At 34.9% G+C, this 17400-nt stretch overlaps 1 protein-coding gene across 5 annotated transcripts in view; it reads left to right on the top strand.

The window, feature by feature from the left end:
• The window catches only part of SYNE1 (spectrin repeat containing nuclear envelope protein 1), a gene marked incomplete at its 5' end in the record, with an annotated part of 295244 nt that overhangs the window by 72154 nt on the left and 205690 nt on the right, over nucleotides 1–17400 (top strand). For all 5 annotated transcript variants that reach the window (XM_080616381.1, XM_080616380.1, XM_080616378.1 and 2 more), the window contains 11 exons: nucleotides 515–652; nucleotides 1667–1831; nucleotides 4392–4504; nucleotides 5038–5206; nucleotides 8688–8784; nucleotides 10685–10887; nucleotides 13669–13833; nucleotides 15030–15182; nucleotides 15431–15574; nucleotides 15900–16073; nucleotides 16506–16664. In XM_080616381.1, coding sequence (XP_080472507.1) covers nucleotides 515–652; nucleotides 1667–1831; nucleotides 4392–4504; nucleotides 5038–5206; nucleotides 8688–8784; nucleotides 10685–10887; nucleotides 13669–13833; nucleotides 15030–15182; nucleotides 15431–15574; nucleotides 15900–16073; nucleotides 16506–16664 — 1680 coding nt within the window. The remainder of the gene's footprint in view (nucleotides 1–514; nucleotides 653–1666; nucleotides 1832–4391; nucleotides 4505–5037; nucleotides 5207–8687; nucleotides 8785–10684; nucleotides 10888–13668; nucleotides 13834–15029; nucleotides 15183–15430; nucleotides 15575–15899; nucleotides 16074–16505; nucleotides 16665–17400) is intronic.

Here is a 17400-nt window from a genome sequence, read left to right as displayed (position 1 = left end):
AGTCGTTCCAGATCCTGCATGATATAGCTCAGATGGGAATTGTAACTGAAGGCTGGATGAGGTGATAAAGGGAGAGGACAGGGTTTAGAGCTTAATGTTTAACCCCTCTCTCAAAGGTTAATGTCTAGATCAGCAATATAAATCTTGGCCTATATTTTCTCCTGAAGCATGGTTGCTCTGTAGAAGCAGCCAGTATATGTCTCAAGTAGCATTTAATCTGTTTGCTAGTTTATCTGATCAGTTATTATTTCCTTTCATATAGTGTTCAGGCATCTGATAACAGAAGGGAAATGCAAAAGTCCTACCTATATTTCGCTGGAGGATTCTGAAGTCTCTATATACCTTAAATAAAATGCCTTTCAGTGTAATTATATAAGCTTACTGCTACTCCTCTTTGGGAAAGATTATGAGTTCTATCAGTACAAAATTGTCCTAGGTTGTAGTACTCCATAAATATTGAAGAATTTAATTGTTTAACTCTTTACAACATTGATTTTATTTTCTCTTTGTGCAGTCATTTAAGCACTTCAGAGTACAATATGAGGTAAAAAGGAAACAGATTGAACTTGTAACCCAGTCATTAAGGAAAGATGGTAAATTATCACTTGATCAAGCTATGGTGAAGCAAGCATGGGACAGAGTTTCTTCCAGGGTAAGTTGAAAATTATTATGCTATATATTTTTTATTAAATGAAGGATGAGAATTTAAAATCATTTAGACATCTGTTTGCTACTGATTTTATTGGCATTAGGAACCTAAAAATGGACCGATTTTCTAGCACTGTTGAATTATTTTGCATTTGTTTTGAGAATATTTACTGCACTATCAGCTTTAACATTGCTCAGACTATGAGCTTTAAGATAAAGATACTTTGATTCTAATATAACATTTTTTTTAATATGACTAAAAAAAATTCTGGTATTACTGAATAAATTATCAATAAATGAGGCTTTAATGTTATTTTTGATCTGGGTGTAATAATGATAAATTAATATTAAGGGTTTATTTTATACTAATTTTGTAATAATTGAATGAAAAATCCCAAGCAAGTTATATTGTTTGTACCAAATAAGAAGCTATTAAATCATTATTACTCAGTGTATATTCATGGATTTTTTTTTAATGTCATATATTTAACAGAGGATCTGTTCGCAAATATTCTAATATAATTTTTATTAATTTTTCACTCCTGTAACTGGGATTGCCAAAAAGACGTGATATTTTGCTGCTATATTCTCAACTCCACAGTCCTTTACACATAGAAAATATGTTCAAAACAGAAATAAAAAGGTTTTATGTAAAAGCATGAAATAAATGATGTTGGATGGAAGAAGGTCTCACATCCCTTGCTGTGCCTATGAACTGATGAAATTCCAGATCTTTAGCTTGTCAGTTGTTGCAGTTTATATGTGGTTGGTTCTATAACTCAATTATCATTCTGAAAGGAAAATACCTAAATCAATGAATCCTTAGAGAAATTTTGTTGCCTATGAGAATGCTATAATTTCAGAATTAATTTGAAGTAATATACCTAGGGGTATGTCTCAAACATACTCTATTATTGAGTGTTTGGTCTTACAGTATAAAGTCTAAATTTTCCTCAAGATATTTGTTTGTATAATTAAGCAAGGAGGGATGTTCAATCATCTTACTTTTATTTCCTAGCTACTTGATTGGCATATTCACCTTGATAAATCTCTTCCTGCACCTTTGGGAACAATAGGTGCTTGGCTGTATAGAGCAGAGGCTGCTCTGAGGGAAGAAGTAACTATTCAGCAAGCTCATGAGGAAACAGCAAATACAATACACCGGAAGCTTGAGCAGCATAAGGTAGATCTACATGCATTCATTCTGTGTTATACTTACTTTACAATTTCCAATTGCAAATGATCCATGCTATACAAGGAAAGATTATTATTTCTGGTTTCTGTGGGTGGCGTCATCTTGATGGTTACAGAATCTATGTGTCTTTTACTGATGACTTGAACTATCTGTGTATCTTACAAGCAATATTTAGAATTGCTTTTGAATGTTCCTGCTTCTTCCAGCTGAAAGATACCAGGTATTAATATTTCAGCTTTTCCTCTATTCTAGGATTTATGTTGGGTAAAATTCCATAGGAAGCTCCTAAGTTGGGTACATTGTTCAACTAATATGAACTGATTAGGTGAAACAGGAAGGAGGAGGCAAACGTACTTAGTGTACTGATAGTCAGTGCAAGTGATATGCACTGGGGGAAAACTTAGAATGAAGTGTTTTTTCATGGTGTTGTGATGAGTCAGCATGAGAAGTCCCCTCTGCTGTGGCAATCAGGAAACTTTTCCATATGAATTTAAGTAACTCTGCCATTATTCTTTGCAGAGATTAAATTCTCATTTAAAATAAAAACTGAGGTTTGTCTGTGTACTTACATAATATATGAGAAAAATATAGACCGAAACTGTTGGTGAGATTATAAAAGAAACTGAACCAGTAAATACGAAAAAGAAAAAGATGGTGTAGAGAAAGGGTGCACTTGCAGCAGTAAGACTGTATTGTTTTATATTGCTTTCTTTTTTTCCTATTGCTGCCATTTTAAAAATCGATTGTAGTTTCATCGCTCAGGTTTACATTGATGAATCCTAATGTGCTATTATTGGATAGTACCAGAAGTGCATTAGTGTATTTATTTCAATCTTTTTTTCCTAGGAAGATGGTTTGGGTTGTTTGTTACGGTTTTGTTCAGATAACATCATCGCTTTCTCTATATCTTTGTCTCATTTATGATTTAAACAAAGCAATGGTTTATTTTAGTGAACTTCATAGCTTATGGCCATTCTGAACTAAAACAAAATGTAGCAGTGTAATTGAACAATCCTCATGATCAGGCAAGCAGCTGAGTTTAATATTGCCACCAAGATCCAAAAATTAAGAACAATGTCTGTGCTTGTTGAGGGTCCTTTTGCAGAGCAGGATTTCACTTCATGAGAATACTATATAAAAGTTTTCATGGCCTTCCAGTTGATGTTGAATGAAACTACTGGGTTCTATTTTGATTCACAGTGCATGTTAGGGGCATCCTTTTTTGCCTGGCGAGGTCTTCAATGCAGCTATCCTAGATACTTGTTCCAAGTCTTTCCTTCATGTAGCAGCGTGTTAGTCACAGGTTACCTACCCTTACTGGAGTTTTCACCATGGTAAAATCAGTGCATTACTTGCATCTGAGAAAGCTTAGTTCATTTTTCTTCACAACAAGGTGTTGGTTGAAGTGGAAAACAGTGAAAATATAGGTGGATTGATGGGGATAGTGTGACCATTTGGTGAGCTGAACCAGCGCATTACCTTTACTTTCCGCTGTGCAAACACTGGGCGTTGGCTGGAGAGAAATCCTTCCTCAGCACATAGGAATAAGCAGACATCTGTGATCAATACACAAGCCTGTGTTTTGTTTCCTTAGGTGAGGAAGGGGGACCTTCGCATATTTTCCTCTGCTAATAGACATCTGAGCACTTTGTGCCAAGAGCTGTCTGTATGCAGTAAAGTAACTCTGTTCTGTGCCCTCTCAGCCACTGGAGACTTGGCACGTTATTGTTACAGTATCTCTTCAAAGACTACTGCCAGTCATTCATTTTAATGTGTAGTTTCCAGGAAGCCGTTTGAAGCGATGTTGCTTAGTTACAGTTGAAATGTGCTCTGCTGTAAGGCTTTTGCTGGTACAATTCTTATCACAGGAATACAGGTCAGGTACCACATTCTGCATTCATTCGTGTGATACAGAGAGAGCGAACCTGAAGTCTTTTAATGGTGAGAGAGTGAAAAGTTCACTAAATATTTAATATGTACTTATATAAGGAGCTGTGGATTTTCTGCTTTTATATAGCAAAGTAGATTAGTTGATGAAAATTTGAATTTATACTCAATAAAGGTTATCTGTTATAAAGATGTAAATAGTAAATTTAGCAAGATTATGCTGTTGTGATGTTTTGCAGGCTGAGTATTTACTGTGAGTATTTGCAGACTGGATTTGCAGATATGTTTAATACAGTTAAGAGTTGCTATTTTGTTAAAGCTTTGCAGTGTATCCTCTGTTTTAAAATCTGCCATAATTGTTAGGCACAGCTGTAGCAGAGCATCTTATAAGGGGGTTCCCTATGTGAATGTTGAAGTTGATGTAAATGCTTTTGTGGTACGCATAACCTTGCATGCAAATGTGAAAACATGATCAAACAGTTAACTACATTGAGTCATCAGTGCAGGCTTAAAATTGTGCTTATTAGTTAGATAGCCTACTGTGAGCCTTCTCTCCTTCCTTTTCTCCCTTTCTTCCTCTCTCCCACTCTCTCTCCCTTTCTCTCCCTCCTTCCCTCCCCTCTCCCCCCTTTGATCACTGTCTTTCTTAAAATCAAATTAGGATCTGCTGAAAAACATAGACGGTCACAAAAAGGCATTCCATGAGATCCACGGAGCCAGGTCTGTTAATGGAGTGCCTGTTCCACCTGACCAATTAGAGGATATGGCAGAGAGGTAAGGTTTTCAATCTGAAATAAAAACTCTCTGTGAAAGGGAACCGGTTTGCTTTTTAATCTGTTCATGTAGAAATCACTGTCTGATTATGTTTCTAAGTGGCAAGCATAAAAAAAACTGGAAGAAAAAACCTCCTAAGATAGACATAAAAATATACTGAGTAGCCTGATGCTGTACAGATTGATGAGAATCAAAATAAGCAATGGGTTTTGGAAGGGAATACTTTTTTATTACTTGTCCCTGGAAGAAATGTTATGTAATAACAGCCGGGATGCATGTGAAAAAAAGAAAAGAAAAATGACTTTGCAAAACTTAGTTACAGATGTAAACTGACGATTTCTGTGTATAAACAGAAATTTAATTATTTTTCTATTCAAAAGCAGTCATCAGAATTATCATCATGCATAATTAAATGTTTATAGACTCTGAATTAGGTGAAATATTGGAAAAATATCTTAGCTAACTAAAGCTTGCAGTCTGTCCTGCAAAAATGAATATTGCTGTATTTTACTACAGTGTGATTCATTTTATAGGTTTAATTTTGTTGTCTCTTCATCTGAGCTCCATCTGTTGAAGATGGAGTTTCTGGAACTGAAGTACCGTCTACTGTCACTCCTAGTTCTTGCAGAATCAAAATTAAAATCATGGATTATCAAATATGGAAGGCGAGAGTCAGTGGAATTACTTCTTCAAAATTATATTGTGAGTTGGGGTTGTATTCTTCTTTTTATAATTATTTTTAAACTGTATTCCAGATTGCTAGGAATTAACAAAAAAACAGAAACAGAAAAAGACTTGACAGTTATAAACTTTATGACTGCATTTTTGTGGAGTATCTTTTCAGAGGTGAATCTGTCTTCCCCATGGAGAACTTTAGTTAAAAGGCTAAAAATTAATATTATTATCTTTGTACCACCCCTTCAAAAGCAGAAATAATGTCCCAGCTCTTAACTGTTCAACCATCAATTTATCAAGCATATCCAACTCCTAGATTTTTAATTGTCTTAGATAACAGTTACAAAAAACTTAATTTCATCTTTTACAACTGCATAGATGCACTTATAATGACTGTTCACAGATGAAGTGTAGAGTTAGACGAAGTTTTTGAAATGCAGTCCCCCACAGTACATTTTTTTTTAAGTCTTCCAAATGAAGAGAGAAAAAAAGAGGTTTTATGCTGCCTCTGTGTACTTGTTCAATATATTATACTGCTAAGGGATTTATTTTATTCTTTGAAAGAGTATGTTCCCTTTCAGTCTTACACTGCTGTATCTTGTTAAATCCAAACTTTCAGTGCCAAGTGGCTGGTAGAACAGTACCGCTGCTGCACTTCTACGTTAGGGCATGAGGGATTCTTTCAAAAGCAGTGCTGGGCTAAATACTTTTTCCGCCTTCTATCTAATCCATATGAGCACAATTGCACAGGAAAATTCAGTTTGGAAAGAATTCATACAGTTATAGAACCATTCAGAGCCAGGACACTGTGTAGAAAAAGTTACTGATGCCCTGAGAGTCTGCTAGTTTTTATTGCTTTTGAAGAAAACTGCAAACTCAATAGAAGTGAGAATTAAAGACCTGTTCCCACTTTTTCCCTTTCTATGTTTAAACTTTAGCAGTTAGGGACATATAAAATTCAGGTGTTAAGCTTTAGTTTAGACAAGCTTTGCAAAACTCAGATGGCTATTTAGAATAAGAGCTTGCTAGAATGATGTGTAATAGCTTAGATTTATAATCCATTTTTATGCTCTGTAAGAACATTGCAGTCTAAACTACTTAAAAGTGACAAGGGAAATAATGAGGAAGTGGATAGTTTGGCTTCTGGATTATTATTTTATATTACTTTTTAATATTTTGCTTTAAAATGAACAGTAAGTGGCAAATTCGTATGTTATTTTGTGATTGCCTGAATTACTCTTGTACTTCAGACCACTAATGCTGAGATGGTCATTGTGGGAAAGAAAATGCTTCCTTTGCATCATTTCTGAAACTGCATCAAGTCAAAATGAGGGAGCAGGGACAAGAGTCTAAACAGAGCTCAGCTTTATTCCTGATGGCCTTGGTTTCTTGCCCTTCCAGGTGTCCAGTGATGAAAAGAGACTTTATTTGCTTTGGTTTATTTGGTAGCAGTTTTCTAGGACTGAGAGCCAAGTCTTACTCTTCAGTAAATTAGGAGTCTGACGTAGGAAAGCTGTAGTCAGTACCTTATAGTCAGTGACTGTATTAGTAGGAGATAAAAATATATGTGTGTTTGTCTGCCAAAGCAGACTGAGCAATGTCAGCGTTCTAGGAACATGCGTAGTTAGGATCTGAATAGAGCATATGTCTGGAAAATATTTACATATTGTAGCTTAAAAAGAAAAGTGATGATTGTTACTTTATCCCATCTTTTCACCTGTCATATAACATAAAACTGAAGGTCAGCACAAATTGTGCACCGTCAACCTGAAGAATATACTATACTAAAGTCTCAGATGTCATGGAGATACTGGGAATTTATCCATGGATTTAAACCCACACAGCTGTGTTTTAGCATTGCTGTGTTGACACTTTTTTAGCAGTGTATGCTATATGGATGTGAGAAAAGCTACATATTTTATATAAAGGATTTTGTCAGATGGGAAACAATGTTAATCAGTAAGGTGTCTATATTTAATTTTTGAAAATATTTCTTACTACTCTTGAGATCAGTATTATATAAGTCGTTTGATAGAGTCTTATTTTCGCATATGAAGTCTTGCAGGTTTTAGTTCAGGATAAAATGTCTCTCTGTACAGGTTTGGCAAAAATGAAAGTCAAGATTTTTTCACATAATTCATGATAAAATATGTAGTTCTTTAAGCATGCTGGGGTTTATTTTTTTAACAGTGAGGCAGAGAAAAAATCTGATTGTCCAGGATTTCTGGTTTCCTTGGTTATAAACACATTTCTAAATTATGTACTAGATAGATGTGGTGATTTGACATAGCAGCTGTAAAAGGTTTTAAAATAGAAAGTTTTTAGATATATGCTGGCTGACAATTTTTTTTTTTAAACTGTTTTTCATGCCATATAATGTGAGTTGATGAATACACAAAATCTGTTCTCTTCAAAGTACTATGAACTTTGACCTCATTAAAAACCTGATTTTACCAAAATCACACTAGTACACATAGAATTTTGTCTACTCTGACATCCCAAAGCTGATGTAGACCTATGTGAGATGTACTTGACTCATATTCGTAGATCTGTGTCTGAGAAGGCATGGGAGGTACTATAAGCTCCAAAACCATTCCAAAACTCTAGATAAGTACATTAGGTAAGAAAATATACAAGCCCTGCAAAAAGGCATATATTTCTTGTTTTTTTAACAGAGGTAATGTAAGATATAATGCGCTCACGTAATATAGAGATATAATTATATATTGCACTTAAAGGAGGTAACATTTCTGAAAGACATCTAAAAAATATGTCAGTGTCATTTTCTGTAAGGGATAATGAGGCATAGATGATAAAGAGCCATTAATTTGTGACCAACATATTCCCAGATAAATTACTCATTGTGCTATAGCAGTTTACAGAGCTAAACCATCGCTCACAAAGGAAAGGTTCTGTGTCACGCTTTGGAAAAGCAGGATCTCTTTGTACAGTGTTTCGCCAATTGTATTTTTACCAGTTACAAAGGAGATGAAGAAAAACTGAGGAATAATTCAAATGTTTTTCATCTCTTAAAGTGAGACCTGCCTTTTTGTAAATGCTTGATACAGGAACAATTCTTAAAGTTCAACTGGATTTGATTTTTGTGGTGACCTATATGGATTAAATTTTCTCTTTTATTAAAATGATTCCATTTAAATTTCAGTGTAAAACGGTTTCCATTAAATAACTTCTAAGTTAATTGCTCTGTTTCTGTACATTCAAAGTATCATATGCTACTGAGTTTCAGCAAGTTTCAAGCAACTAACAGACTAAGAATGGATTAAAAAAATATTTCTATATGCAAAGTAAATAAACTGTATTTTTGAGTCTCACTCTCCTGTACCATTAGTTTGAAAAGGTGAAATCTATATATTATTTTATAATAATGACAAGAATGAATGGAGGAATAATGCAGTTACATGTTGTCATTACTGTCCTGATGTAATTTGATGGAAATTATTGTCATTATTAATATCTATTTTGTCTGTTTTAATTTTTCTCTTTTCAGTCTGTAATTGAAAATAGTAAGTTCTTTGAGCAGTATGAAGTTACTTACCAGATCTTGAAAAGAGCAGCTGAAGTGTATGCCAAAGCAAATGGCTCAGGTAAATGCCCATGTTTCTATTGTCATGGGGACACCATTTTGATCTCTTCACACATAAGTATCCTCTAAAAAGATCTCACAGTATTTGTTTCTTCCATGCAGTGGAGCTTTCTAACAGCTGCAGTTCACCAGAGGCTACAGCCTCTGGTGGCAGTTTCACATATTGTCTAGCATGAAGCCATCTAGTTCAGAGCAGCCTGCTCTCAAGCTGGTTACATTTTTTCATCTCCAGAAGAGAGTGGTCATGTTCAGACTTTCTAACGGGAGAAGTCCATAGAATCATAGAATAGTTCGGGTTGGAAAGGATGTTAAGATCATCTAGTTCTAACCCCCCTGCCATGGGGAGGGATGCCTCACCCTAGACCATGTCACCCAAGACTCCATCCAGCTTGGCCTTGAACACTGCCAGGGATCGAGTATTTATCACTTCTTTGGGCAACCTGTTCCAGTGCCTCATCACCCTCACAGTAAAGAACATCTTCCTTATATCTAACCTGAACTTCCCCTGTTTAAGTTTGAGCCCTGTCCTATCAGTACAGTCCCTAATGAAGAGCCTCTCTCCCTTAACTAATGTTAAGTTTGAACCCTTGTCCTATCACTACAGTCCCTAATGAAGAGCCTCTCTCCAGCATCCTTGTAGGCCCCTTCTGTTGATTTGGTCCAGAAGTGTGTCAGAGAACAAATTAGGTGTAGGGAAGTTCATGTACTGATTGATGCCTGGAAATTCTCCCTGGCTTGGCTTCACTAGAAAAAGGCAAACAGAGAGCAGGTCCCAGTAATGTAGTAGCAAAAGTATCCCCTGATATATTGAAAATTCTTCATCAACTATGAAAACTTGTAAGAGGAGCCCAAATGATACTTTAAATATGATATACATGGGAAAAATATGTAGCTGATTCAACAGCTATCTCTTGTAATTCCTGAATACTGCTGAGTTCAGTGAGAATACATGAAGGCAATATTTGACCCAGATAGTTACAGACATGAAACAACTTTAATCTCTGCTGGGTAGATAACACAGCAGTGTCTGTGGAGGACTGCTACAGCTGCTGAAGTGATTAGCAGATGTGGAGAGAAAATGAATATATTTTTTAATTTTAAAATGTGAAATTTAAGTTGATGATGGTGACACTCAAATTTTATAAAGGTAAACATTTTTTACAAAGTGTTCTTACAAATACTAAAATGAATAGATTTATTCAATGCTATTAATAAAAGTAAGAATCCAGTACCAATTTCTTTTCTAAAGGGCTGCTATTCACTTCTCTCAATTCAGAAACAGTGGTGCAAATTAGAAGACACCTTAGCAAAAAAATGTTTTTTGAACTATCTATATTCTGCATGTTTTATGAAGTTTTAGGATTTGCTTGGGTCCTTTTTCTTCTGCCTGTGTTTTTCGTCTGGAAGGAGGAAACATTTATTCCTTTATTGCTGCCAGGAAAATAGTGAAAATTAAATGGCAGAAAGCAGCAACACTTTGGTTTTAAAGTTGGTGACAGAAGATCAGACTTTCATTCAGTACTTTTAAATGCAAACATACTATGTGTTTGTACATTATACAACTCTATTATTTTCTGCTTTTTTAAGGAAACTTTCTCCCTTGATTTCTTTTACTGCAGATTTGAAATGAACACCATGCTGAATATGCAGTGTGAAATATGCTGTTTTAATAAAGCACTCTCTTTATGTACTTTCCTCAGTCTTTAATTCACAGGTTTAATTTCTCAGTTGCAGTTTTGCACTAAAATTGGGCTGTGACTGTGCACTTGTATAAAAAAGCCTATTGAAATAGAAGTTGCAGTAATTATATTTTATGATGAAAATGGATAAGCTTAACATGAAATTAAGCTTTACAGAAATAAGAATGAGCAAAAATAATCAATGTCTGTCCTGCATCTCAGTGGAAGAAGTTGAAAATGTCATGAAATTCATGAATGAAACAACAGCACAGTGGAGGAACCTCTCAGTAGAGGTCAGAAGTGTAAGAAGCATGTTGGAAGAAGTAATTGCTAACTGGGACAGATACAGCAGCACTGTGGCAGGTTTGCAAGCTTGGCTGGAAGATGCTGAAAAAATGCTGAATCAGCCTGAACCGTCTAAAAAGGTATGTACTAATAGCATATATATCTGCCTATTTTATAAGTTCTGAAATGTAGGATATGCTTTTGCATTTGCTTATGTTGTTTTATAAAATGTCATACGAGAGAGATAATTTATTTAATTTCTGGCATATTGTCTGCATTCATCATAGGTGTTTCAATGTTTGCACATAGTGTACAGACATATACAGATACACACGTAGTGAGGGAAGACATCATCTGTGACAACATAGAGGCATCTTGGAAATGAATAGGGCAGCAATATTGCTCAGAGGTAGGGATGTTACATGGTTCACTGAAAGGCAAATTCAGCTTTTAACACCAAAGTGCATAGTGATGTGCTGTATATAAAGACACTTAAAGAAAATTATTTCCTCTATGAATTTTTCTACCACATGGATGACAGATTTCAGTATTAGTTTTGCCTTTAAAGGACAAGATGATTAATATGTTCTATTTGATGGGTAATTAGTTAATCCATTTCCCTGGCATTTTAGAAATCTTCTAGGTAGTTCCTTTTGGGACCAGCAATCATAAAGATAGTTTTGCTGTCCTTTTTTTTTTTTTTTTTTTTTTTTTTTTCTTTTTTTTTTTTTTCTGTTCTAATAGTAGAGTGCTGGAGCACTGAGATTTACGTTTGTGGAACTTCAGTAATTACCCAGATTGCCTTAGATAATGCTGCATTTTATAGGTGCTACACTGTCACCCAATCCCAATGTAGCAGCTCTCTAGCTTCTAACACCAGAGTATGGTTGAAAGATACCAAAATGACATCAGGTCAGAAATGACCATTTCACTTTACATGAAAGAACTTACAATTGTTGGTAAAAGTTTGTTAATTTAAATTAATATAAAAGATGGAATATTCTTTTAAAATAAAAATAAGCTTGTGAAAAGAATTCAATAGCCTGGCATAATATAAATACCAACAGTTATTATTACTGAGCAGAAAGAGTGACCTCAGCTGATCAGGTTGATCTTAGCTCCGTGTGTATGTTTTATGTAAGTGACTTGGCAAAGTTTAAAATTAAATATTTTTATATCCATATATATGAACAAAATTAAAATATTTGCTTCTCTGATCAGTTTTATAACTTTACCTTTAAAGATATTCATAGCAGAAATCTGAAAATATCCATAGAGTATATACTTGCTTCTGATTTCAAATTAAATCCAACAAGTACTTGTTACGTTTCTGATAAATGAAGGATTTCAAAAAGCCCTGTTGAAAAACTTTGACATGAAAGCCTTATTATGCCCAAAATGCTCATTTCTTCTTAAAATCACATTGGCTCAAAGCTGTTGAAGATTACTGAGAGATAACATAATTCGTGGAAAGAGATAAATATTTTAAAAGATACTTCTATTAGTAATGTTGAGTCTAGCACTCCACAGGTACAATGTTTACTTAGTTCCAAGCATAGTTTTGAGTTATCATTTTTAGTATTTGGTTATTAAACCAAAAAAGCAATACTTACATTGTTTTCTACAATTAATAGTCATACATTCCATCAGCTGGCATGCCAGATGAAATCTCTATTTTTTGGAATATAGCATAAAGCTTTTTTAAACATCTGCAAATATTTGTTCTGTAAAATACATATCAGTAATACGATATGAAGATTTCTTTGATGGTCATTGGCAAACCTTACCCACTTTACTAAATTCCACTGTATTCTATCCTATGTAAAGACCATAGTAGCCCCTTACCATGCTGTTATGCTTTCTTCTTCTTTCCATTATTTCTGTATGATTCAAGACCAGCAAGTACACTATTCTTTTCTGCAAAAGGAAGTGGTTTGCTGGCTTTCTCATTGGCTTCTGTTTTCAGAAACCTTATTGTGAACCTGTAGCACAGAGGATCATGCAAAAAGATTGGTATGTGCTTGGGTTTTTCTACTGCAAAATACTAGAAATTTAACAGTAAAGGTATTAATGAACAAACTGCTCCCTCTGCAACTTCTTTATTTACTTGCAGTACTTCTTAAGCACTTCTCGTCATGACCCCATTGTAACTGCGCTCTCCACACCTTTTTCCAACAACTGTATCGAAAGCTCATAGAGCACTTCCTGACCTCATGTGGCGGTTAAAAAGAGCTACATTAATTTTAATTAAGAATATGGTGTGCTTCACAGTACCTTCCAAACTTGTCCAAATTTTACACGTTTTATGTTGCCTTCTGAAATGGAGAGACTCCCCAGCAGGGTCTGAGGAAGGTAATGGTTTATGGGAATAGGTGCATGAGAGGAAGGACGCAAGTAGTTCTTTTCATGTGCTTTTTCCTTCTTGACCTGTAGTAATCCTGACTGTCGTCTACTCTGAGAGGGAATAAAGCAGTGACAAAGAATCAGTCTTCTCAGGTCTTTTGTGATAGCAGACCCTGGAAAGCTGCATATGGGGAAGAATCTCTCTGCAGTCTGTATATGGCTGAGGTTACTATCAGACATAGTCTTGTCTATTTCAAGACGAGACAGAAATTAGATGAGCCCTAAGAGTATTTTCAGTTATGGAGCTTTCTCTTAAGGAGGAGTTCCATTAATTTAACTGAAACTACTCACTGGATTAAAATAAGCTATAAGTAAACTGGTGATAGTTTTTAATTCCACATGTTATGTTCACACACATTAAAGTTCTGTTATGGCATATTCAGTATTTAAGAGCTTCAGAGGATAATTGTTCAAAGAGTTTTATCAAGCCATTAGCTGGTGAGTAAATTTTAATATCATGATTTAAGATAAGAATAATTGAAAAGGTTTCAGAAAGGTGTTTTTATTTTCTTCGTCAGGATTTCTTCCGGCACTTACCTCATTGGATCCAACAGCACACAGCCATGAATGATGCTGGTAATTTTCTGATTGAAACATGTGATGAGACCATTTCCAGAGACCTTAAACAGCAGCTTCTATTACTAAATGGAAGATGGAGAGAACTGTTTATGCAAGTTAAGCAGGTATGTGGTTTTGCTGTTGTTACTTCTAGATATTTACTTTGTCATTTCCATTTCCATTTGCTCCACAAGCAAGACTATAGGAGAACTAAAGTGCCTAACTCTTCATCATTATTTAAATTAGAAAGGAATCCCTGACAGCAGTTTATTTTATTGAGGATTTCCTTTCTTTATATTTTTGTTTATACAGCTTTTTATTTTTATTTTTGGACATTTACAGCTAGTATAAGCAGTAGTTTTTCTTTATTGTCTCCTGTCTTGATCTTTGATTGGGTTTATATAGCTATTGTTATTGTAAAAACTCTGTAAACTTGAACAGTGAAAATGGTGAAAGTGAATATTTTTACCACTTTTTAATGAATGTTGCATTCAATTACTGTACTGTGACCACAAGCAGGTACAATGCAAGTTAACTAACTAAATGTTTTACCCAAGTTAGTCAGACATTACTTTTTTCTTGTATATACGGAGGCACTGATAAAAAATGAAAAAAAACCCCTTTTATTTCATGTAAGAGATTCAATGGATTGGAAAAGAGTTGTTGTTCCTATATTTGCTTTTTAAAAAGCAAAGATGTGAGCTAAATTACACCTAAAACACACGGAAGTATTTCATGCCTCATAAACAAGCAATATCTCTGCTGTAGTCAATATGCATCTAATGATATTTTCCTCTTCCAGTGATTTTAAATATCAGATCTTGAAGCATTTGAAGATGCTGAATCTATTTTCTTTACTGGCATGATTATCTCCATTGCTGTTAAATAGAGAAGCAAATGATTGCCCTTTTTTATTGTAACTTTTCCAAACCGTTGACTAGAACATTCTCAAGCTTTATTTGCTGATGATAGTTAGGGTGATTCAGTGTGGAAGCAGAAATGTCCAGGGTGTAAATGTCTCTTCCTCTATTTATACAGCTTCTTTTGTGTTCTGGCTATATGGTTTTCTCACTGGCTTTTTACCATTTCTGTCATACAGCTCTTTCCACTTTCTAAGACCTGTGTGTCCCTTTCCTCAAGCCAGCAGTCCTTTACTGAAATTTCCCTTACACTTCAGCTTTTCTAGGCTTTTTCTGTTCTATTCTCTTTGCTGAATTTTCAGAATTGATACTGTAGACAATGAGAAATTAATTGAGTTGTTGATTCTGGGTTAGGAACAAATGAGAGTCTGGCATTCTCTTTTTGCTTTACATTTTCTTAGTATGCTCGAGCAGATGAACTGGACAAAATGAAGAAGGAATATTTGGATGGTGTTACCAATTTGACAGCTTTTATTGATGGAAGCAATAGGAAATTTTCAGTCCCTGTAGAAGTGTCCTTCCTTGATGTCAAAATGTTTGTACAAGATTTAGAAGTAAGTGCCTTCCTTCCATTCCTTTCTCCTTAATAAGAGAAAACCTTGTAACTATCTAATTCTGATAGCATAAAATTATTTTAGTGTACATTTCCGTTATTACTTTTGATCCAGTGTTCACTAAAATTAGTGATAAAAACTATTGATAATTAGAATATGTATCTTTTTATCTCTCATGATAATCATCATAATCTCGCATGAATGCACAAATTCTATTGTTGAAATATTTTTTGAAACATTTGTTTCAGAATATTAAGCAGAAACTGCCTGCAATGGAAGCTCAGTACAAAGTGGTTACAAGAACAATGCAACTTGTTACAAAAGAAGTTTCCCAAGACGAAGCGAATGACATGCTTGGAACTTTGACAAGGCTTAAAGAGCAGCTGAGCAAGGTTGCAGAATACTTTTTCTACTACATGTGTGGTTAGCTGTTGAATGAATAAATTCCCCTACATTAGTGCTCACATGCGTGCATTTGAGCAAATACATAGTTATAGATTATAGGAACAATAGATTCAGGTTGGAGAACATGTTACTTCTTTAAGACTACCATCTTTATATTTAATACTCTTTTATTTAGGAAGTAATACCTGATCAGGATTGATATGTCTTAAAAGAGTCAGGTAGTGACTATATAAACCCACATGAAGAGGAAGCTGCTATTTATTGAATTTTGCAACTTTTTTAATAATTATTTTTCTCAAAAATGGCCAAAAGGTTAAGGAGTATTCGTGTGCCCTGCTGTATGAATGCCAGCATCTGCTGTCTCCACTGGAAGAACTGGAGAAACAAATCACGCATTTTTATGAATCTCTTGAAAAAGTCAATGAAATAATTTCTATCCTGGATCCTGAAGCACAGCCTACAACTGTTCTTAAACAAAAAGCGCAAGTAAGTTTCAAAAGCATCTTGCAAAGACCTGCTGCCTCTGAGTATTTACAGTTTGCTTTCTACCAATTTGGTTTGCAACCTGAGTAAATGTTACTTCATATTCAGACAACAAGCATAACCTATCTGTAATGTAATCGGAATTTCAGTAGCTGACATGAAAGCTTAATTTGTTGAAAACAAAACTACCTGAAAGGCTTGGGTACATGTCTTTTTTTATAGATAGCTAGAGCTCTATTTGGGTATAGGACTCTGCATAAGGAGAAAATTGTGTGATCTGTGTTATTCCATATAATATTTTGTGTAGTCTATTTGTTGTGGTGCTTTGAGCTTCTCCCTTTTGTTCTTATTGTCAAAAAATACCTTCCTGTTATTTTGCCAGATTTTCCTCTCCTGTGCTCCTGGCCAGGGTGGATATATGTCTTTTTCTTTCAGGATTTGGTAGCTTATCAAGAAAACTGCAAGAAGGATTTGTCCCTGATTGAAAGAAATAGCCAGAGTATCCTGCAGCGTGTGGCTTCGAGTGAATTGTTACAGCATTTCCATCAGACAACATTTCAGAAGAAAGTTACACAAGTTCAGATTACTTTTCAGGTAATTATGTCATACCTCGGTGCATATTTTTGAAAGCTTCTTCGTCCATCCTACCATATCTCTATTTCATCCCACTGCAGCTACTGTCATGGAGAGCTCTTCTCTGTGGTGTCAAGTTATTAATTAAGGATTTGTCTGCATTAGGTGATAATGGTCAGGGGACTGATGGTCATATTCTCCATGCAGTTATTTAGAGGTATGACTGTCTCAGAGGAACCCAGGATTTAACAAGAATTTTCACACATCTCATGCTCCTTTGGAAAAAGGAATCTGAAATCCACCTGTTAGGGCTGCAATGGTGTTTGTTTCTCCTAACTTTGTTACTTTGGCTAATTACTTGCTCTTATATTATCATAATTCTCCTTTCACACAAAACATGGAAGATGAAAACTTTTGTAAATACTGCCATTGCTGGGTTTTGTATTTCCTCAGAAAATGCAGTGGATTGTGAAAACAGAAAGTTGCAAATACTTACTTGCATTTGTTAATGAAAAGATTTGTAATTTGGGCTATAATCCTGCTTACCTGTAGAGCTCTGTGTTGTTACTAGCCATGATGATATTTTCAGGGGTATTCAGCCCCATTCTAGCCTCTCTCTAAAATGAAATTAACTATTATCTTGGAGTCAGATCTCGAGATGTTGAGTTCTATTAGATTTGTTTCAGGCAATTATTGTTCGGTATAAAGCTATCTAAACTGAATTTTAAGCTGCAGAAAATCATCTATCAGTAAAGAG

The sequence above is a fragment of the Psittacula echo genome, assembly GCF_963264785.1.
Source record: "Psittacula echo genome assembly, chromosome: 4".
In the NCBI taxonomy this organism is placed as follows: Eukaryota; Metazoa; Chordata; class Aves; order Psittaciformes; family Psittacidae; genus Psittacula; species Psittacula echo.
The sequence above is the reverse complement of the archived record's forward strand: the minus strand, read 5'-3'. Positions and strand labels throughout refer to the sequence as shown.